The 22,753-nt window shown below is 33.6% G+C and overlaps 9 protein-coding genes across 9 annotated transcripts; 2 read left to right on the forward strand and 7 right to left on the reverse strand.

Annotated features, from left to right (window-relative positions):
- Window positions 1–1,983, reverse strand: Kpol_1010p11 (uncharacterized protein; the record flags this gene model as incomplete). Its single annotated transcript, XM_001645704.1, has 1 exon — window positions 1–1,983. A coding segment is annotated over one exon (1,983 nt), but the record flags the coding sequence as incomplete, so codon positions are not given.
- A 759-nt stretch (window positions 1,984–2,742) lies between these two features.
- Window positions 2,743–3,951, reverse strand: CPA1 (carbamoyl-phosphate synthase (glutamine-hydrolyzing) CPA1; the record flags this gene model as incomplete). Its single annotated transcript, XM_001645705.1, has 1 exon — window positions 2,743–3,951. One exon carries the CDS (start codon window positions 3,949–3,951, stop codon window positions 2,743–2,745), a length of 1,209 nt encoding a protein of 402 aa, XP_001645755.1.
- Window positions 3,952–5,257: 1,306 nt separating this feature from the next.
- On the reverse strand, window positions 5,258–6,757 carry RAX1 (Rax1p; the record flags this gene model as incomplete). The annotated part of the gene is made up of 1 exon (XM_001645706.1): window positions 5,258–6,757. One exon carries the CDS (start codon window positions 6,755–6,757, stop codon window positions 5,258–5,260), a length of 1,500 nt encoding a protein of 499 aa, XP_001645756.1.
- A 1,505-nt stretch (window positions 6,758–8,262) lies between these two features.
- BUD7 (exomer complex subunit) lies at window positions 8,263–10,434 on the reverse strand (the record flags this gene model as incomplete). Its single annotated transcript, XM_001645707.1, has 1 exon — window positions 8,263–10,434. The coding sequence occupies one exon, from the start codon at window positions 10,432–10,434 to the stop codon at window positions 8,263–8,265; it is 2,172 nt and encodes a 723-aa protein (XP_001645757.1).
- Window positions 10,435–11,084: 650 nt separating this feature from the next.
- TAF9 (chromatin modification protein) lies at window positions 11,085–11,687 on the reverse strand (the record flags this gene model as incomplete). Its single annotated transcript, XM_001645708.1, has 1 exon — window positions 11,085–11,687. One exon carries the CDS (start codon window positions 11,685–11,687, stop codon window positions 11,085–11,087), a length of 603 nt encoding a protein of 200 aa, XP_001645758.1.
- Window positions 11,688–12,750: 1,063 nt separating this feature from the next.
- Window positions 12,751–13,752, forward strand: FIP1 (cleavage polyadenylation factor subunit FIP1; the record flags this gene model as incomplete). The annotated part of the gene is made up of 1 exon (XM_001645709.1): window positions 12,751–13,752. One exon carries the CDS (start codon window positions 12,751–12,753, stop codon window positions 13,750–13,752), a length of 1,002 nt encoding a protein of 333 aa, XP_001645759.1.
- A 193-nt stretch (window positions 13,753–13,945) lies between these two features.
- Window positions 13,946–14,971, reverse strand: Kpol_1010p17 (uncharacterized protein; the record flags this gene model as incomplete). The annotated part of the gene is made up of 1 exon (XM_001645710.1): window positions 13,946–14,971. The coding sequence occupies one exon, from the start codon at window positions 14,969–14,971 to the stop codon at window positions 13,946–13,948; it is 1,026 nt and encodes a 341-aa protein (XP_001645760.1).
- A 166-nt stretch (window positions 14,972–15,137) lies between these two features.
- On the reverse strand, window positions 15,138–16,064 carry Kpol_1010p18 (uncharacterized protein; the record flags this gene model as incomplete). The annotated part of the gene is made up of 1 exon (XM_001645711.1): window positions 15,138–16,064. The coding sequence occupies one exon, from the start codon at window positions 16,062–16,064 to the stop codon at window positions 15,138–15,140; it is 927 nt and encodes a 308-aa protein (XP_001645761.1).
- Window positions 16,065–18,532: 2,468 nt separating this feature from the next.
- Kpol_1010p19 (uncharacterized protein) lies at window positions 18,533–21,733 on the forward strand (the record flags this gene model as incomplete). The annotated part of the gene is made up of 1 exon (XM_001645712.1): window positions 18,533–21,733. One exon carries the CDS (start codon window positions 18,533–18,535, stop codon window positions 21,731–21,733), a length of 3,201 nt encoding a protein of 1,066 aa, XP_001645762.1.
- Window positions 21,734–22,753: the final 1,020 nt, after the last annotated feature.

Raw genomic sequence — 22,753 nt, forward strand, 5'->3', positions numbered from 1 at the left:
GAATTTTGCATTCAGTTCCTTTGTTTTCTGTTCACCCTTTTGTAAAATCTCATCGATATCAATATTAGTTGTAACAGAATCATCATTCTTATCAAAAACATCTTTAGCACCATATTGAATCATTTCGATCAAATCATCTTTATTGTTACCTAAATTAGCAGTCTTTTTACTAGCACCCTGTTGAATAACCAGTTGATCTAATCTTAATTTCTGTGCCGCACGTTCAATGACCTTTTCTTCAATAGCATTTTCTGTTACAAATCTGTAAACATGCACTTGTTTCTTTTGACCAATTCTATGAGCTCTGTCCATAGCTTGTAAATCTGCCTGAGGGTTCCAATCTGAATCATATAGTACAACGGTATCAGCAGTGACTAAGTTAATACCAAGACCACCTGCACGAGTGGTCAATAAAAATACAAATTTATCTGAATCTGGCTCATTATACTCATCGATCGCTTCAATACGTTCTTCATGAGAAGTAGAACCATCTATTCTACAATAATTGTAACCTCTAAAGTAACAGTAATCCTCGAGAATATCCAGTAATCTAGACATTTGGCTGAAAATCAAGACACGAGACCCCGATTCCTTCAGTTTTTTCAATAGTTTATCCAAGATAATCATTTTACCTGAATTGAAGACCAAATGTTCATCTGTAGTATATGGGGGTCCTGGTTCTGCACCTTCAAATAAGTACGGATGATTACAACATTTACGTAGCTGCATTACGATATTAAGCAGCCTAGTTTTACCTTCTCTTTTTCCGACAGCACCATTAACTGCATCAATATCCTTTTCCAGCAAGGATTTATACCATTTTCTTTGCATTTGTGTCATACCAACATATAAATTTGTTTCAATTTTTGGAAGTAATGACTTTTCTACATCAGCTTTTATTCTTCTTAGTAAAAATGGATTCAAAACAGAATGCAATTGCTGAACGACGACTTCTTGATCTTCATCATTGTTGTTCTGTTCAAACCACTCATCGAATAGAGCTGCATCACCAAATACATCAGGTAACAGAAAATTCAATAAGGCCCATAGTTCGTGTAAATTATTTTGTAATGGAGTACCTGTGATCAATAATCTATTCTTGGAGTAAAAAAGTCTAATGATTTGGGAAAGGGCACTCTGTTCATTTTTAATACGATGTGCTTCATCAATGACAATGTAATACCATGCAATTTTCTTTAAAGTACTTTTTTCCTTTATGACCATTTCATATGATGTGATAAGGACATCGAATTTTGCCTCTAATATGACATCTTGTAATAGAGTATTTCTTGTTTCTTTATCACCATGTAAAACAACAGCCTTCACTTCCGGTGTCCACTTATTGAATTCACGTCTCCAATTATCTAATGTCGACTTCGGTACAATTACAAGGAAGGGACCATCGATCTTTTTAATATATCTTAAATAACCCAAAAAAGAAATTGTTTGTAGGGTTTTACCTAGACCCGTTTCATCGGCAAGAATACCAGATAGGTTATTTTCATGCAATGAGATTAACCAATTTAAACCTTGAATTTGATAATCTCTTAATATACCTGACTTAACATATGAAGGTGACTCCGTTACAAACGTGGTATCATCCAACTCTAGACCTTCGCCTTCTTCTTCTGCCATCAATTCAGCATCTTCCTCCTTTTCTGATTTCCTATGATGACGTGAGCCTTCTTCCGAATTACTCTTCCTTTTAGCATTGTCACTATCGATGCCTTTTAATAGCTTTTGTATATTTTTATCCTGTTTTGCTCTCATACTAATGAAATGCCTGAATAGATCGGTTATCTCTAAAAGATGTTTAAACCTATTGTACGTGTCATTTTTATCATTTTGTTTGGCTATCTTAGGATCCTCTGTTAAGATAAACCTTTTCTTACGTTCTTGCCAATAAGATTTATCTTTGATCTCTTTAATCTCATTATCGACCACAACTGTATTATCAGGAACCGAATCTATTTCCCCAACCATCTTTCTCAACAATATTCCTATAGATCAAAAAATTAACTTCAATTGTATACCTAAATTACTTATCCTTTTCAAAACTAAAGTTTATTAAATCTATTAATTTAGAAGAACAACAGCGGTCAGTATGCTTTAATTACCAACTGTCAGACAATTTTCCCTCTTTCTTCAATATATATCAATCCTCACAAGATACACAATTATACCTCCACAAATAGAGTCTCCTATCTGATGGTTGATCTTTAAAATTAATCAACAATACACAATTTCAATTACTTTTAAAGTTTATGTACTTGAGTTAACTTAAATTTAGCTTTATTTGATATTTTCATTGTTTTTTTTTTTCGAAATCAGGAAAACTGGTAGCGATGCGATAAAGGTACAAATCTTGTTAGTCACGTGACATCATTTACAATCCTTTTTTTTTGATTCTAGGTCAATGACGTCATTCGTTTTTTTGGTTTCTTTTTGGTGCAATTGACACTTCCTCTCCAGGAGCGTCAGTAATTCACTTTATTGGTTTCTTGAGAGAACTTCATCGAAATGCTTATCGATAAACAGATTATGCCAATTAGATGATGTTCAACTTATTATTTGGCAGACCAAGAACGACAAAATATGTGTGAAAATGGTGTATTGAGGAACTTTGTATTTAGGAACTTTAAATATTTAATGTGTTAAGAAATAGATATAAAACTCAGTACCAAAATGTACTGTTTGTATATTGTAATATTATTATCCCATATGAGTTATGTAATTTCTATTTTAAGCTACTGTTACTCTTTCCTTTGGTAGTGATTCGATTTCTATAGTTGATTCTGAAGATTTAAGTTTCAAATATGCAGATTGCTGTTTCTGATAAGTTTTAATGTTTTCAAAATATTTGTTGAATAATACTTCGGTGTCTTGAGGACCACCTTTAGCTTCTGGATGGAATTGCGTTGAGAAAATAGGTCTAAATTTATGAATCATACCTTCATTCGAATGATCATTCAAGTTAATGAAATATGGCAGCCATTTATCGTTTGGTAAAGTGTCTACATTGACGGCATATCCATGGTTTTGTGAAGTGATATAACATTTACCTGTTGTTAAATCCATTGCAGGAATATTATGTGCTCTGTTACCGTATTTCAATTTTTCAGTTGTTGCACCAGAGGCCAATGCTAGCAGTTGGTGACCTAAACAAATACCAAAGATAGGTAAATTTATAGATTTTTGATCAGCTAATAATTGCTTCAAGTTTTCGATAGTGGTAGTACAGAATCTTGGATCACCTGGGCCATTTGAAATGAAAACACCATCGAATTGAGTGGCCACATCTTGGATTTTATAATCGTAGGGCAAAACGACAACATTAGCACCTCTTGATACTAAACATCTAATAATATTTTCTTTAACACCGCAATCAATCAATGCGACTGTGCATGTATGATTCAATGATTTGATGTAATATGGTTCTTTTGTAGTGACTTTAGCAACCAAATTGGTCTTCATTGGATCTGAATAAGGGATTGGGTTTTGATCATCAATTGTAATTCTTCCTAGAGAGGAACCTTCCTCTCTCAAGTATTGAACGATTTCTCTAGTGTCGACGCCAGTAATTGCAGCGACACCTTCTCTTTGACACCAATTGGCCAATGACTCAACAGCTGTCCAATGAGAATATTGATATGAATATTCAGAAACGATGATACCAGTCACATGAACGTGTGGTGATTCGAAGTATTTTAGCAGATTAAATTCATCACGAGCGTTGCCTGAAGGAACACCGTAATTTCCAATCAAAGGTTGGGTAAAGACTAATATCTGACCAGTATAGGAAGGATCGGTCATTGATTCTGGATAACCTACAAGGGAAGTAGTGAATACTACTTCGCCAGCAATAGATTTCTCAGCACCAAAGGAAGTGCCCAAAAAGGTAGGTCCATTTTGAATCTCAAAAAGAGCTTTAGATTTCTTTAATTCGGCCATGACAGGATATTTTAATAGATAAAAGCAATGATATTAATAAGTATATGTATAATAAATGAGGGCAGAGAATACTTTAATTTGAGTTATTCTTCCAGATATGGTCAGATAAATAGTCTTCACGAGTAGATTTTGATTCTGATAACTTAAACATAAACCAATTAGGCAAATATACCGATTACTTTAATAATTATAATGGTGTAACCTGAATATCTATAAGTATGATAAATTAATACTTTACAAGTACAATTAGTTGTTCTTAGTTGCTGTTTTAACAGTAGTAAATATATAAATATATATGAGTCTAAAATCTAACTAAAGAAAAATAACATAGAGACATCTTTTAAACCAAGACAAATGGATATAAGGTAATTATCACCTTCTTATATATAGTTCTTGCATTACAATTCCACCCAAACCAATTAACCATACCAATAGAATCTAGCCAGTTTCCGATTGCTAGTTATTTAAATTCGTCATAGTGAAGGATGACAGATATGAGAATTATTCAATAGACATGGAATAGGAACGTCACTAGACATACCAATGAGAAAGAAAGCAATTGTCCATAGTTAAGCTACATTGCAGGATTAGTCATACTATTTACTCATTTCAGAGCTGAAACGTCTCGAGAGACCAGTTGGTTGTTAACTATGGAGCTTTTTGGTGTGTTGTTGCTGTGTGTCTGCCTGCCTCTCTTCCTCTGTTTGTCTCTCCATCCGGTAATTTCCTGGGATCCTGTAAATGACTCTTTCCGTCTCACATGACAAAAATGTAGAGTTGTCGTTGTTATAGTACGAGAAAGTGATCGGTGGCGCTATCAACGGAAGAAATATAAGATTATATATATAGATATATATATATGGTCAGGTGACCATGATGCTGGGCATTCATTTATCTATTTGAAGAGGAGGGGGGAGGGGGAGGGGCACTCTCAGTTCTTGTTGGGACTAGAGTAATAGACATTACATGACAATAGGTACCATTGTGTGAAACATAATGATGCTTTACTTTCATATTTAATGGAAACAGTATTAGTGTTAGTTTCAATGACAGTGCCCAGGGACTAGTTCGGCTGTCGCTAAAAATGTTCCGAAGTCACAATTGTATCTAAGGATCACTATCTTGCAGTTATTCAATGATATAAAGAGTCTTGTCAGGCTTACCTGATCCACCCGTATAATCAATTAATTAATTATTTATTTATATTCTATATGCTTTCCGAAAATATGCTCGTGTCTATATCTATATATGCCCTTGTGTTCATCATGTTTCATTGTATCTACCTCACAAACCTTAATACAACGTTCTAAACCCTACGTCCAGGAACACAACTGAAAATTACCGTGAAAATAGCTGTCGATATTGTTATGATAGCACAGCACCATAATCCTCTTTTGAACAATAAGTTCCTGATAAATTGGTGGTCTATTCTAATTAATCTCGACTTGCCCCCAAGTACCTTTAATATTCCAGGTACCCCCTTATTGTTCTTATCTAAATTCATAGGATGTCCATTCTCTTCATCAGACGATTTATGCCTAAACATCAATTCTTGTGTCACTCCAAACCATGAATACACTACATCGACTTGGTATATACCACAAACAATGAAATAACTACCAATGGCAAATGGAACAATGGTAACTACCCGAATACCTCTATTGTAATTTAAAAATATCAATACATAACCAATCCAAAATCCGATTCCCATCCAAAAAGTACCAAAACAGATTCTACTTATCGTTGTATAATTAGAAAAAGGTGATCTCGATTGGTGTCGTGAATATTCGACTTCATTTACACTTTCATCATCACTAGCGTTACTTAAATTCATACCAAATATCTTCAAATTTTTCTTGGGTTGCTTCTTTTCTGTATTATTATCGTTATGACTGTGTGGCTTCACTGGATGATATTTCCAATCTGAAATCTGATCATGGATGTTATGCAATGCTACTCGATTTAAAAATTTGGAGAAACAATCAATCTCTAAAAATTGATACGCTAGACTCCTCATGCTTTCAAACACTTCAGGGTCATGCCGGCCTCCTATCTCTACTAATTGTAATGTTTCATTTCGTATGTGTTCAGGGACATTAATTAAATATTTTTCACTTTTTTCTGGTGATATCAAATATAATGAACAAATAGTTTGTGCGTTTTGCAATAGTAATTTTGCTGTTACCTGGGGTCTCTCTTGATGCATCTTTGTATAATTTTGTAGTAATCCATCTACAGCTGAAACGATTTTATTATCCTTACCACTCGACGCATAAGAATCATCATTAGAATGATCGATATAACCCGAGTGTCGTTTCCAATCATCTAATAATTGAGATAATTGTGGAGAGTATTCTAGGTCACCTTGTAAGAATCTATTAACTTTTTGAGGGTTTTGGAAATCCAAATAACCTTCATCCATTAAAGCATCAATTAAAATTGAAGATGTAACCGAAATGTTATCTTGGTCTCCATTATTCTCTTTATTGGGTTGTTCTATATCATTTTCTGTTTCAATGACGTTCCTTTCAACGTTTTCATAAACTTCTGATTGTCTTCTTGATTTCAATTCTTCATTTGGAATCAGTACAGATTCTCTGATTCCCCTAATATAATCTTTACACAATCTTATATGTGACATTAAATCTATCCAAAATTCCAGATAATTCAAAGCATGAGGGAATTGAGATAGAAATGTGTAAAAGGACCATAAATCCACAGGTGAATCAGTTTTCTGAATTAAAACTTCATACAGAGTAGGAAGTCTTTCCTGTTGTATTCGATCGAAATCAGTTACTTGTGCCATAAAATACAACAGATGAATACGACGAAATTTTAAAGATAGCTAAATTTATTCTATTTTATTACCTATTAATAAATGCAAATATAAAATAGCAATACTAACTTTAGCAAATATATTACTATCAATTTATCAAATACTTTAACCTGGCCAGCATGCAATATTTCATTCCAACCCGATTCAGTACTCTATTATCCCTTCTATCCTATATATATATATATCTAGAGATGTTGCAAAAAATAAAATGTCCAGCAATTAATTTAATTTAAATACAATTAAAACAAAATACGTTCCTCATTCCAAATGAATAAGTTCTAATACTGATCTAATATCTACCACCCCATCCTAATCCTCAACCAACACAGTCTTAAAAGCAATTGACGATGTTAGATGCAGTCCAGGCAGACATCAGGTAAAAGAGCAAAAGGTACCTTGGTTTCGATGAGACAGACACGATAAATTTGTATTATTTTGCTACTTTTCGCATACTGTTCTACGGACTTATCTGAGAAATCATATCGTTTTCCATTTTAATTTTTCGTGTTAAATTTTAAAGCCCAGCAATGCTATTTTTAAAAAACACCAGAAAGACAGGCTGACAGACAAGGAGAGACCAGGAAAAAAAGAAAACGAGACAGCATTAAGCAATCAAAACAGCAAGCATTTCGAAATTGAAACTTGTTGTATTCCCATTCTGTAAGGAAGTTGTAGATAAAGAGAGAAAGAGACAGAGAGAGGTTCGAATGATTGATTAGAAAACAAGTTTCGAAGGATTTCTTAAGAAACCAGCCATACTAATTATAGTAATATAAAAAAATATCTATAGAATGTTGGTGAATATATGACGTATTCTAACTGTCTCGTTGTCTTTTCATTTCACTTCACTTCTTGATGCAGTTGATGAAGGAGGAAGGGACGGGGTGGTTCAATGAGTCGTCGCCAAGATTTAGCATTTTCTTTATGTTTTTTCTTGAATCAATTCCTAGATTCTATCCTATTGCTGCATTACTGAGTTTGACACGTCAAGAATTTTCTGTCTTAGTACGTACTAGAGTATATATGCCTTGATAAGTTGATTGACGATATTTAATCGTTTCCCTTTGTTTGAAAAAATAGGGCAACGAAAATAACAAAATCAATAATGTAAAACTTGTAGACGTACGTATCTGGAGTTGATAAATTTCATCAATTTAATTTCTATATATGGTAAAGAATACATTTTTTCATCATTTCATTGAGACAAGAAACAAAAAAGATAAAAAAAAACATTGTTTTATTTAATATTAAAAAATTACATATTAATATCGATCGCTTATATTAATATCTTAAAGTTCCGTATTTAGATTATTAAGGGTCTTTAGATCAACAGCAACCGTATATATCACAGGTCACTTATTCTATTCGGCCTACACTATATCATTTTCGTATTTTTTTATCCTTTTTTATCCTTTTTTGGCTTCACTTGTCTTCTGATCTTTGAATTAGTTCAGAATTGTTATTAATATATATGTTCATGCATCATAGTATTCATTGGTATCATTGGCGAAAAAATCTAATAGATTGTCCTTCATCAATTGGCTGACTGATTCAGGATATCTGGCAGATATCTCATTTGTAACTTTCGTTAGACCCATGTCTTGAATTACGAGGGATAATGCTTCAATTAATTTAATGGAAAATTCAATATACCAACGATGATTCCAACAGCATATCTTTACACAAAGATCAATTATCGTGTTATCCAGATCTCTTAGTCTATCAATGACATCGTTAGATGACATATCCGCATGTGATGAGTTGGACGCGTATTTAATCTTGACATTCTCCTTAACACAATATTCTAATAGTCTTCTTGCACAACCTGCTGAAAATCTTTGTGATAAACCGATTTGAAAAGCACGGGCTGCTTCAGGATAATGTCCTAAACGACGAGCACATAATCCAAATAATTCCCATTCAATTGTTAACTTATTATATTTGGTATTTTGTGCTTCAAAATATAACTGCTCTGTCTGCCATAGAGTATAAGTCTTCAAATCTTCGTATAGTAACATGAAAAGGTTATCCAACCATCTCTCACATAACCTTTTAGTTCTCAAAGAAGAAGTAGAGCCTTCTCTTGAAGCTTGGCTTTCTGAAGTTTTGTCATCTTCTGCTGAGCTTTGGTACTCTTCCTCCATAACGAAAATATTGGATCTATATTTTAACAGACTTTCCCAACCTGTGATTTGAACAATTTCCGTCAATAATTTATAAACTAGTTGAAATGTTGATTTCAAATTAGCTGCTGCTAAATTAGCCAATACCGGATCGGCAGACTTGTGTTCTCTCTGTATATCTTGAGGATTTAATGAGCTAACTTCATCTAATATAACATCAACAGGCAACGGTAGATGCAAATTGGCATCGTTTTGAATAGGAACCACTCTTTTCAATGTATATTTTTCCTTCAATGGAGACATCGGACAGGCGTTCAGGGTCAATAATGCATTTTCAACGTCATTTAATCTCACAAAGGACTTTGCCAATAAGTACCATGGTTTGAATTCACTTGGAGAACAACTTACAATACCTTCAGCAACTTGTTGAGCCAAGGAATAGTCATGTTTACAGTCCAGTAAAAATTCAACTTGGGCACATAGTATGTCTACTTTATAATCCAGTGGGAATATAGTTTCTTCGTCGTTTTTTGTTTCGGCTTCTTCTTGTAGTTTTAATTGTTCATTTGCCAACTTAATTGCATCTACTTCTTGTTCACATGCAAACAATACTCTAATTAAAACTACAACAGCTTCTGGATATTCTTGAATTAAATGTTCTAACATGGTTTTACATTCTTCTAAACTATGGGTCAATTTTACTACCTCAATTAGAGTTTCTATCAAATAATTGTTTGATCTTGTAACATTTGTGATATTTACTGGTGCACCTAGAATTGGACCTCTCTCATATACTAATGGGAATAATTTGATGAAAGTGTTTGCAACATTATCTATCTCACCTGAAGTTAATGGATTCAAAACTAAAGTTTCCACTAGATTTTGTACTTCACCTTCTTCCCCATTATCTTTCATCAACATAGCAGAACGTACAATACCGCTGAAGAATACTTCTGCCCATATTAATAGTCTTTCGTCTACCTGTTGACTTGAAGTTGAATTAGAGGTCGAAACTGGGTTTACTTGAAGTTGATCACCATTTATATCTAAAATATAAGTCTGCAAAGTACCAGGAATATGGACTACAACGTTAACATCACATTTTCTGAAAGTATTCCAAGTAGATAAAGTAATTCTCGAGACATGGAAATTTTTATTCTTACCAAACCAGGCTTGTGGTTCTTCAGAAATAGTATCAGCAATGTTTTTCAAGAAAACAGCGATTGAAGTCGGATCAGAAGTATCAATACCAATTGAATAGAAATAAGTACCAATCTCACCTTTATTTTTATCAGGATGGTATAAATCTTGAATCATATTAATATTAGTATCTTGATTTGTAACAGGTACAGTTTCTGGCTGATTAGTGCCATTTAATTGAGATTGAGAAGGGATATATTTGACCAATGTAATCAAATCCGGAGGACCTAAGTCCTGGAACTGCGGTATCTTGGACTTTCTTTCATTAAGAGCAAATCCAATGCCATCTTCTTTAACCTCAGGGATTGAGCCTTGTGAGAACATAATTTATCAATGTAGTGAGTGAATCTTCCCTGCCACCAAAAAAACAACAACAGTTGTATCTTTATATAAATATATATGGATCCTTTTAACAATGAAAACACACTCTAATATAACGAGACTTAAGAAATGCCAAATAAGAAGTGGTCGAACTGATGCTAATGATAACAATTAGTTTCTTATTTTATTTGCAGAATCTGAAAATTTCAAAACAATTTATTCAAAATTTGTATTGGTGTAATAAGAGAAAGCGATTCGGGATACTATTCAATAATTGAATCCAATTATAAACTACTACTGGAAACCAGTAACCAAGAAAGTAATGATTCTGTCCTGAAAACAATTGATCAATGTCTAAATAGTTCAATATACATATTCTTATCAATATATTTTCGAACATTTTAAAGGAAAAACTTGCAAAATCTACGTTAACGTTAAAATTTCGAAAAAGTGAATGGGTGAAAAAAAAACAATAGTCGTATAAAATGAGATAGATATATAGTGAAATATTGATAATGGTAGAGCAGAACAGAGCAGAATGACAGAGTGATGCCATCAACTACGTTATATTATATTAACTAACTAGTTAATTACAAATACTATACACGACAAGAGGGGAGGGAGATGATTATTATTTTTTGGAGTATGGGAATCTAATCTTGTGGTTTTTCTTCATCAAGGTCCCATTCTTTTGCTGTGAGACAATATTTCTCAGGTGGTAATCTTATCCCCCAAGAGCCCATTACTTGAGGCAACGGTTTCTTATTCCTCTCTGATGCTAATTGAAGCAACAGTTCCTTTGGAGCAGTTGGTTTGAACTGGTATTGTGTTCTCGCAGCGATTGCCAGCCGTATATCCTCTACCGTTAGTCTTTGGCTATTTCCAGCATTTGAACTCGAGCCACCTGCGCCAGTAGAGCCAGACCCACCAGCGTTACCACCAGCGTTCCCACTGCCAGAACCTGCACCTGCACCAGACCCTGAACCTGCACCAGAGGAAGAGTTGGCACCAGCATTTCCAGATACAGCTGAATTCTCAATTGCATAGTCATTATACACAATGGCATCCTTTAACACCGATTGAGTGTATCTATATGCGAAATCCATTAATTGTAGAGGTACTTGGTCTTCATATCTATGTATTGATTGAGATGCTAACAGTAGATGTAAGAGACGGACGTCTCTGGGAATATCTTCCTGGGCGACCGTGCTCGCACTGCCGGTTGTTTTTGTTGTCACACCAATATTCGATGACATTTATGCAATAATGATTTCTCTAGTATCTAACAAAAATTTAAAATAAGTGGTATAGAACAAAATAAATGTAATACGTCAAACCCAATAAGGAACCCAAAACTGAAGAGTGTTTTTAGCCGATACAGAGTACTTTATATCTCCAAAATGTCTACAACAAACGAGATTACTCTTTTACAATTAGATAAAATAACTATGCTTACCGTAAAACCCCACTTGTTGCCAACCAGCTATCTACTTTCTTAATATCATCAAATAAATGTATTGTATAAAGGCATTATATTATATTATATCATATCGTATTGTATTGTATATGCCTTTATTTTCAACTATCAATTTCTCTACTTTTACTTCGAATTCCTTTTTGGTTGGTGAAATTTTCAAATTATAATAACCTATGTCATGATATACGGTTATTACATTTCACCAGCCAGTGTCACGTGAGAGCACGGAAAATACACATCCATCGTTCCATACGTAATAGCCACGTGATACTGAAATTTCAATTTGAAACTAGAGCACGTGATCATAATCCCTCACTCTCTCTATGTCTCTCTCTCACAGTGCAATGGAACTATGAGAAACAGACGCACTGACTATTCCAATATCAAAATAAATTGTCGGAGAAAAGAATAAACCCAGAGAGAGCCATACTTTCCTTTACTTTACTATGCGTTACTTTACTATGCGTTACTTTACTATGCGTAACTATACCGAAGATAATATAATATAATATAATATAATATAATAATGAAAAAATAGCATCTCAAGGTAATAAATAGAAACATCACAGCACTGCTCTATTGGCTTAGCTAATAACTGGATGTCAAAGGTATTGTCAAACCTAAAGAATCGGTTTCTGGTTAGTGAATCCAAATAGTTTGTAAAATCCAGTTATCTTCCAATTTGAAATTTTGAAGAATAAGATAAAGTTCAAGTTTTTTTAATTGTACTTTATTCTATTCTATTCTATTGTTAATTTGTTGTTAATTCGTTGGACATAGGGGCATATAACCAGAATTGACCATTGATTGAAGGTTTTCTCTCTGATATTACCATACCTATAATGAGTGCAAGTGACGACGAAGACGATAAATTCTTATATGGCTCAGATGAAGAGGACTCTTCTTTGAAAAGGAAGGTTAGTAACGTTGATCGTAAAAATTCGAAAAAATTAAAGGTTACTGATAATACCAGTTCGGTAGCTAACACAAGCAATATCGAATCAGAAGATGCACCGGCAGATTCTGATAGTAACGATTCAGGTTCAGGTTCAGGTTCAGGCTCTGATTCTGAATATTCAGACTCAGATAGCGAATCAGATGTAGAATTTATTATTAGTGCAGGTACTGGAGATACAACGAAATTAGATTCAAGTACTGCATCTACATCTGCTACTATAGTGGGTGCAAGTGGGGCTCAACAAGGCTCGGGAATTACAGTGGCTTCAGAACAAATAGATACTATCACCTCTCAAGGAACGACGAGTTTAGATGGTAATGGTACTGTCGTAGTAGGAGGTTCAGTAGCTTCAGTAGGAGGCCAACCTGAATCAACTGCAACTGCCTCAATCGATATTAATGTAGATGGTTTATTCGAAGGTCAACCAATATCAAGTCTAGATCCAGAAGTTTTAAAGGAAAAACCATGGAGACAACCTGGTGCTAATATAAGTGATTATTTCAATTACGGTTTTAATGAATTTACTTGGATGGAATACTTAAGTAAACAAGAGAAACTAAAACAAGAATACAATCCACATAAAATATTAATGGGATTAATGGCATTACAGCAACAAGGTAAATTGAATCCACCTCCCCCTTCCACAGATTCCAAGATGAATACTAATATGGCATCAAACACAATGGAAAAAAACCCACAACAAACTGCACCAGCAAACCCACCAATGCCTCCCCCAGGTTTCCCAATGTTTGGCGGTTTCACTCCATTTCCAATGCCACATATGATGGCACCTCAAATACAACAGCAACAATTCACACAACAACAGCAGCAGCAGCAGCAGCAACAACAACAACAACTGCAACAGCAGCCACAACAGAAAAAATAGCATTTATCAATAGTATAATCTCCAATAAAGTTAGAATTGATCAGGTAATAGTAATGACAAGAAACTTCAAATTTCTGTATTGAAATAGAATATATATAATTTTTTAAAAAAACATCAATAAAATTAATGGTTTGTTAAAATTAAGTAGTTTCGTTTATATAAATCGACTAATGTTTGTCGTTTTGATTATATATTAAGATGCAATTCTGATATTAAGTATTAATTTTGATATTTCATAACTGGTTTTCGGTTCAGATTTTAAAGATTTCGTTTTCTTGGTCCAGCCATTCATTAGACTAACTTCAATTTCTTTGGTAGCTTTGGTATCTTTGATTTTACAGAGATCAATTTCCCCCTCACCAACGATATTCTCAGGTGAGATGATCAATTCCCAGGGATCATACTCTAAATCCTTTTGGGTAAATTTCTTTTGCATTTTATAGTGCTTTTTACCAATACTTAGATTTTTATCCATGGGAATCTTTATTACTGTCTCTTCAATGTAGGTCTTTAATTTCCTATATTGACAATTTAATGACATGGTTAGTTTATCGTCAATCTCGTTAAATGGTATGCTAACTTGCTTGCTAAAATTCAGTGATTTTTTATCAGCTCCAACAGATGCCTTGGCCTTATATTTTATATCACCATATTTGAATTGGACATAAAACTTCGCATTTCTTTCAGAAAACCCTTTCATTGGCAATCCCTGTAAGGATTTCAAATCTATTTCTATCAGTTTTTTCTGTTTTAATATTTTATCTTTCATGTCACTTTCTGTAGATAATTCTGAGTTTGAATCCAGCATGATAGTTGGACTGAGTCTATTTGGAATATTAACATCTGTAGATTTTACTTTCGCTTCAGTTTTGGACGCCACATCTGACGCCGATGTATCTTGTTGAATATTTGTTGAATGTTTGATTAGTTTTGGCGTGTCTTGCCTCGCTGTAGTAGTTGTACCATTAGCAGGGGTATCCATAAATATTTGGAGACCTGGTTTAACCGTGGTACGCCTCTTTACGTTATTATTAAAACCAGGAAGTGTAAGCGGCTTCGAAGCTTTTTTCATTTTAGGTGGTGGTATGTCATCATATATATATTGGGAGAAAATTGGTTTCTTTTGAGGCGATATATGAAACTGAGGTGGCACCTTTGGCTTTGGAAGTTTTTCATATTTTGATGTTTCTTGACACATCGATAGGGAAGAAAGTTGCATTTCAGGGGCCGAATATGACTGTGAATGGTCTTGGGCTCTAGTAGCTTGTTCAATATTCTCAAATGCAGGAAACCTTGATTCTTCTTCATCATTAAAAGGAAAAGTGCTTTTTGAGTCTTGTTCCGGGTTTAAATCATTTGGAATATTGTATTCTTTCTCGGTATTTTCAGGGGTCTTTAATATCAGGATTATTCACATGCAGTTGAAAACTTGGAGGGGGTTTAGGCCTTGAACGTAACTTGAGTGATTGGTTAATTTCTATTTTTGGATTCCCTAACACTACTTCATTCTTTGTCTGACCCTTCGAATCCAAATCCTTTCCACTAACCGGAATTGTTTCTAGTTCAGGTTTCGGCAGTAATATATCGCCCCCACTTTCGGTGAAGTTGATTAGCTTATATTTTCTCTTAGAAAGGGCACCTAACTTTTGAGTTTGAGTGGGTAGTTGTAAAGGTGGCTCCAATTTTTTTTGGTGATGAGGTTGATGATGATGATCTACGACGTCAGCTGATACCACCGAACAAGGAGTCTCTGAACGCAGATTTCCTGAGAACTCTGAATTTGTGCTGTATGCTGGTGATATTTTACGTTCGTTACTTCTAATGTTGATATTATAGTTTGTTGCAAGTGTCGCTGAATCAATAGATCTGTCATTATTATCATTATTTTTCCAAGGAGAGGAATAAAATCCTTTTTTTATGACAGGAAAATTATTTATATCATCATCTCCTAATTTTTGAATTCTTGTAACAATATCATCAAAATCACTTGGACTTGATTGATTATCGCTAGTCTCATTAAATTTGATCAACGGTGTATTGGTTAGAATAGGTAATTTAGCGAATATGCTTGCCGCAGATAAGTTATTTTTTTCATCTATTACTTCTAAACTAACATCAGCATTGTCAGCAACATCATTTATCTCATCTGATGGTATTGACTTGACAACCTTGGTATCATTTCCATCACCTAATAATTCCATGGCTTTTACAATAGTGTCAATATCATCAAAGTCCCATAAGTTTTCATCAAACCCAGAGCTGAGGACCCTTGATCTCCCAGACATGGTTCCTCTATCTCTTGCTGACATCATGCATGCATAAATGAATATACACAAGACAGTCTAGTTTCTAGTTATATTTCAAGTGAACTTTGTCTTTGATATAGGGGGAGGGTTGTAACTTCTAGAATATTAGAAAAACTTGAAAATCTATTAATACAGTCACAAATACCAAGTGTCAAATCTCAAATAACTGAACAATTTTTGATTATAACGATATTGGCAGCAAATCTACAAGATCTATCTATGAAGTCCAGACAATAGAGTCGAAACTGTTTTACCAAATTGCAAAAGCTCATTCGATGTAACAATAGTCAAACCAACTGCTGATTGACGTAATATTTGGCATTTTAATTTTTCGGAAAGTTCAGATCAAAAAAACCTCGATGCTGTTGACAAGTTTCCTAATTCGGAAACACAATCAGTTACCCGAATGAACCACGTGATCAAATTATTTTTCATTCTCATCAACTAAATGTTATATATATTTTATTCAGTTTGAATAAACCCAAACCTAGACTAACATAATCGGTATTTGCATTACGTCTTTTTTGTTGTCCATCTGTCTACCTACTTATCTCTTATACCATATATAAATCGCTACCATCCCCCTTTCCCTACCCCCTCCCCCCCTTCACCCCCCCTTTCCAAAAGCTTTTTAGCTAGTGAAAACGAACACCGTCAAAACCATATCTCATACAGTCTTTACTTAGGATATCATGTCAGCTACTCAATAACAAAACATTAATGGCAGCATAACTAGAGACACCTATACATATACAGGTGCTATACTATACCATGCCAAAGACTAAAACACACACACATACATACTTACATACATACTTACATACAATATATACACAGAAAGACGATGGGAAAGGAGACTGAAAACAATACAGACTCTAACAAACGTATATACCTACAAGCTCATATCGATGAAAACTCCATTCGTCTGATTCATTATTAAAGAAAGAACTACTACCCATACTCTAAGGTGGTCTGGGTCTTACCGAGTTAAATTAAAGGTAGGCTACACCTACATCTTGATGAAATGCTTTTTTTAACTTCTTGAACTCAAAGAGAAGAGAGACCTTACCTTTTACCTTCTACCTTGGGCTCATGGCTGTTCTCTTGTCGTCGAAAAAAACTCCCGTCTTCTCATTGAACTTCTTGCAATACAGTTCAGGGGTAGCTCAGTTTCACTTCTTATATGATTAATTACCAAATAGATTAAAGCACTTCACTCTAAGTTGTTAAATATTACCTCAATTCAATCACCATCAATCTAATCTCTCTAACGCTGTAGAGGAAACTTGACCTCGAAGAAATCAAGGATTATTACTACTATAATAATGGTAGTAAGAATTTTTATCAATGGTTGGTTGATGGAGTTGAATAGACAAGACGTAAAGAGAGGTATTATTATTAATATAATTTTGTTTTCTTAAAAATTTAATGAATCCAAATCTAATAATATATTCCATCGCACAACTCTAAGAAGTTTAGGCTTCCCTTCTTAATTGCTTGGTTTACTACAAGTTGATTTATTTAATTCAGTACTCTAAGTAGTTTTGACTTGATGTATTAAATATCCCTATTTCAATTGATTTAATTATATGATTTAAAAGGAGAGACAGGGTGTCAGACTGTGTGGTTTGGGGGTAGTTTATATTATGTATGTATTTCTATTACGTTAAAATTCTTTTCAAGAGACTGAAGTCATCATTTTTTTTTATATAACAATCGAATTTTATTGTAGTTTTGAAGAGATTACTAGTCTGATTCCTTGGCCTGTCAATTTTATATTCTCTCTCTCTGTACAACCCTCCTACTTGCATCTTATTTTTTATTTTTATAGTGTGAGAGGAAGAATACTCTTATTCTAATATAATAGTCTCTTATCTTAATTATTTATTTGTTCCTTATCTGTTCATCGATTAAGATATAAATAAATAAATAAATACAGCATAATAGAATATAATTTACTGATAATTTTTACACAATACTAATATTTTAATTTTAAAGGTTATTTTATTAAATTTCATTAAATTTTATTAAATTTTGATTATTCGTATACTCGACCCTGTTTATATAATAACGCCAAGAACTTTTTTGACTTATACGATTTTTGAAAGTTAATTATTTTTATTTGAATTGACAATAAAATTTAGTATCAATAGATTTCATGATATAAGAACGTAATCATTTAAAATCTGTTATATCCAAGAGAATAACCCTTTTTTTTATTCACATATACCCTGCCTTTTATTCACTAATTAATTTAACCTTTCATTTTTAATTATAATAATAATAATACCAATAATAATAATATCACTAATACTAATACTAATACTAATATTAATAAAACTAATACCAATAGTAATACTAATTTTACGGCAATTATTAATAATCATAATAATAATACCATCATCGTCATACTAATAATATAATAATTTTTAATAATATTTAATAATACCTCTTAAATTCTATCTATTAATTCAATGGGGATAACTGAAAAAAAATCACAATCATCTTTGAATAGATTTCATGATCTTATTGATCAAACAACCTCTAATGACAGTGAGGACTCGAAATTTGACGAACCTACCAGCACCACTCCTATATCTTCCACAACCACAACAATTCAAGATCAACCCCAGAAATTAGGTTCTTATAGAGCAAGAGCCGGAAGAATATCAAATACCCTAAGCAATTTGTTGCCTTCAATAAGTGCAAGATTACATTCAAAAAAATCAAATACTGAAAAATATGAAGATTCAACTAATTCAAATGAAATCACTAATAATGATGTCACAACCCCAACCCTCAAGGATGCAGATTTAAAGACAAAACAAATCGTACCTGTAGTAGAAGGTATACCAATTGATTTTAGAGATGGAATAAATGCATCTCCAGATATTGAAAACCTAATACAGTTCCCTGATGCAAGGAGTTTATTAATTCAACAGAATCCAAGAGCATCTAGCGATTCCTATAGTTTTAATGGAATATTACCATTGGGCAGTCATCGTCCAAGAAATGATACTGTAGCCTCACAAATGACTTCCTTATCCTTAGGAACTGTTGGTGGCTCTTCAAGTGCTATTTGGTCAACAAATATCAACCCAAGTGATCATCTACAAAATTCATCTCAACAACAATATAGTGCAAATAACTTAGCGCCTGCTACAACAATATATTCTTCAAACCCAACATTTTCAAATGGTCCTATAAACAATATATCAAATTTAGGAATGCATCCTTCTTCTTGGACAGGAGTGAATGGTAATAGAGGTCGCTCCCAATCAAATGCTTCTAGTATTTACACCGATGCGCCAACATATGAACAACTTCAGAGACAGAATGCTAATAATTATTTAAATGGAAATAATCAAGGATATGATGTTCCATTAGTAGCTGATGACATTGACTCGTCATCGATAAATTGGGTTAGCATGGATTTTTCTGTTTCTCCAATTAATCAAATTTCCAATCTTCTACCAACAAATACTGTCTCAATTTCAAATGTGTTTCCTTTACAACAGCAGCATGCCCATCTTTCAAATGCAATTAATTTGACAAGTACTTCTTTAGTGACTTTATGTTCAAAGTTTGGTAAAGTCATTTCAGCGAGAACTTTGCAAGGGATAAATATAGCATTAGTAGAATTTGAATCCATAGATGCTGCAGTACATGCAATGGAAACTTTGCAAGGGAAAGAAATATCAATGATAGGAGCGCCAAGTACAATTGCTTTTGCTAAAATCATCCCTTCTTTCAGTCAACAACCTATTTCTTTCCACCCAACTGTAAATGTCAGTGATGGTCAATCACAAGGCCATCCACTATTGCACGAACAGTTACTAAATGGATCATTGATTATTCAACAACAAGGGAACATCTCTGTTCCTCTTTTTAACCCACAAGTCCAATCAGCCAATGGCCAACAGCAAGCTCAACAGATCCAGCAGTCCCAATCACAACAACAACAATTATTGAACCATGGGTCTTTACATTCAACTCAGAGTGAGAAGGAATCATGTCCTTTCGAACTACCGCCGCCATATTCAAAGAATCAAGCAGAATTACTGAAGGAAATAATCAGCTCATTTGATACTGAACGTGAAGATGCTGAGATCAATTACATAGTTAGAAATTCAATCAAAAATACTGGTACAGCTAATACTTCCAATTTTGGACCACTTCCTGATGATAATTCAGGAAAGGAATTTGATACTCCTAAGCTTCGTGAATTACGTAAGAGCATTGATGCCAATCAGATTAATGATCTAGAAATCGAACAATTGGCAATGGCTATGCTGGATGAGCTACCATCTTTGAGTTCAGATTACCTTGGTAATACTATCGTACAAAAATTATTTGAACATTCTTCAGATATTATTAAGGATATAATGTTACGTAAAACCGCCAAGTATTTGACCTCTATGGGTGTTCATAAAAACGGTACTTGGGCTTGTCAAAAAATGATTACTAAAGCTGACACTAATAGGCAAAAAATGCTAATTGACAGAGGTGTTGAAAAATATTGTACCCCATTATTCAATGATCAATTTGGTAATTATGTTATTCAGTGTGTTCTGAAATTTGGTTTCCCTTGGAATAACTTTATTTTTGAAAACATAGTTAATAATTTCTGGATTATTGCTCAAAACAGATATGGGTCTAGAGCTGTAAGAGCATGTTTAGAAGCCCATGAAATTGTCACACATGAACAAACAATTGTTTTAAGCGCCATAATCATTTTATTTGCTGAGTATTTGACAACAAATTGCAATGGTACGTTGTTAGTTACATGGTTCTTAGATACGTGTACTTTGCCAGACAGGCATAGAATTTTAACTGAAAAATTAGTTCCTGATATTGTTGAATTATGCTGTCATCGATTGGCTTCCCTAACGATATTAAAAATTTTAAGCTTCAGAGGTGATGATGCCCCTAGAAATTTAATATTGGATGCAATATTTGGTAACTCAGATGATTCAGAACCATCTGAGAATATTAAGAAAATCTTATGTGATCATACAACGGGTCCAACTTTTGTTTATAAGGTGTTGTCGATGCCTCTACTTGAAGGTGATATAAGAACTATTGTAATAATGAAGGTCAAAAAAGTTTTAACCGAATCTAATCCTGCACAGGTACATAGGAGATTACTTGAAGAAGTTGGATTAACACCAGTTAATCAAAATTCGCCGACGTCTCAGTCTAGACATTCAGCACATGTAACTAATGGGTTCCCACAAGAAGCAGGGAGACATGTCAGTCATCTTTCGGTTTCAAGTGCCAGAAGCAATGGGTCATGGTACAACAATTCTTCTCCTCAAGGATCTAATTCCTCTGTTGTAAACACAACGCCATCTAAGACACAATTGCCAGTAAATTTAAATGGAATGAGCTTAGTCACTAGCGGAATTGCAAATGGGAAGAACAATTCAAACTACTACATGAGTGGTGGAATATTTCCAAACAACACGAATGGAAGTAACATTCATCCAGTCACGGGAGGACCTGATGAAATCGCATCTCAATTTGAATCAATGTTCATAAATAATGAAGGCCAACCAATACCACATCAATTCAACATGGCTAATGGTAACATGAACATGAAACAAATTAGTGGCACTCACCACAAGGATAAAGAGCTAAACTTGAACTACAGAGCTGTATTCGAAGAGTACTAGTGGTACATCAAAGTGTCATTAAATAATTCCTTTGACAACAAGAGCCATCACCCTTCTCCTGGTTCACGACCAAAAAAAACACCAAAATATAAATTTATTGTCAAGAAAATACAGTAATATCCAGAAGTTGCAACTATGTAGCAGTTATCTACCACAATTTGATGATATCAAAGACATTCTAATCCATTGCACTTTCAAAGTTTTTATTCATACATTAGATCCAATTGGATCCAATTTCATTCCTTTTTTCTATTTCTAATTTGATTTTATCTTTAGGCTATTTGGAATATTCCAATAACAGAAACAAGCAAACTTGATTGTCTACTCCCAGTAAGCATATATACGAATCTACATCATATAACCGCTATTAATACGTAATATTTAATACTTTATAATACCATTTCTATGTTATATAGTGATCAATTTATACATAATCACGTGATCTATCTTAAAGACGGTTTCGTACTTAATGATAGATACCACAAAGTATCTGGAGTATAGTCTTGATCGTCAGGAAGAAGATTAAAAGAGCAAAAACCATCGATTTAAGAAGGAACTTAACTCAATGTTTTAAGCTAAATATATTCGATTCATTCTTTAAGATCAATCCATTTAACGTTTTACTTTGGTATACTTTGTTATTCTGGTAAGGCAGTGTGTTATTATATGTGTTTTCCCAGTTTAATTTGATCCCTATTTTTCTTTTTTTTTTCAAGTTTTATTTTTACTTTATTAGATTACCTTTAACTGCCCATCAATAGGATCCAGTTCGGTGAGGTTCTTTACAGAAGTAACTGCTATTATTTTCATTCACATATATATACACATATATTCATTGTTTACCCCTCTTCCTCCTCATCCCTCGGCTTATCCACAGAATATAAATATATAACACAGCAACTGATATTAATAATAGAACAGGTATAATTTCATAAGTTTTTGGAGAACATTTGTGAGATCGGCCCACAGCATCCATTGTTAATATTTATCTTTGGTTTTATATATTAGACTTATACAACA

The sequence above is a fragment of the Vanderwaltozyma polyspora genome, genomic scaffold (assembly GCF_000150035.1).
Source record: "Vanderwaltozyma polyspora DSM 70294 KpolScaffold1010 genomic scaffold, whole genome shotgun sequence".
Taxonomy (NCBI): Eukaryota; Fungi; Ascomycota; class Saccharomycetes; order Saccharomycetales; family Saccharomycetaceae; genus Vanderwaltozyma; species Vanderwaltozyma polyspora.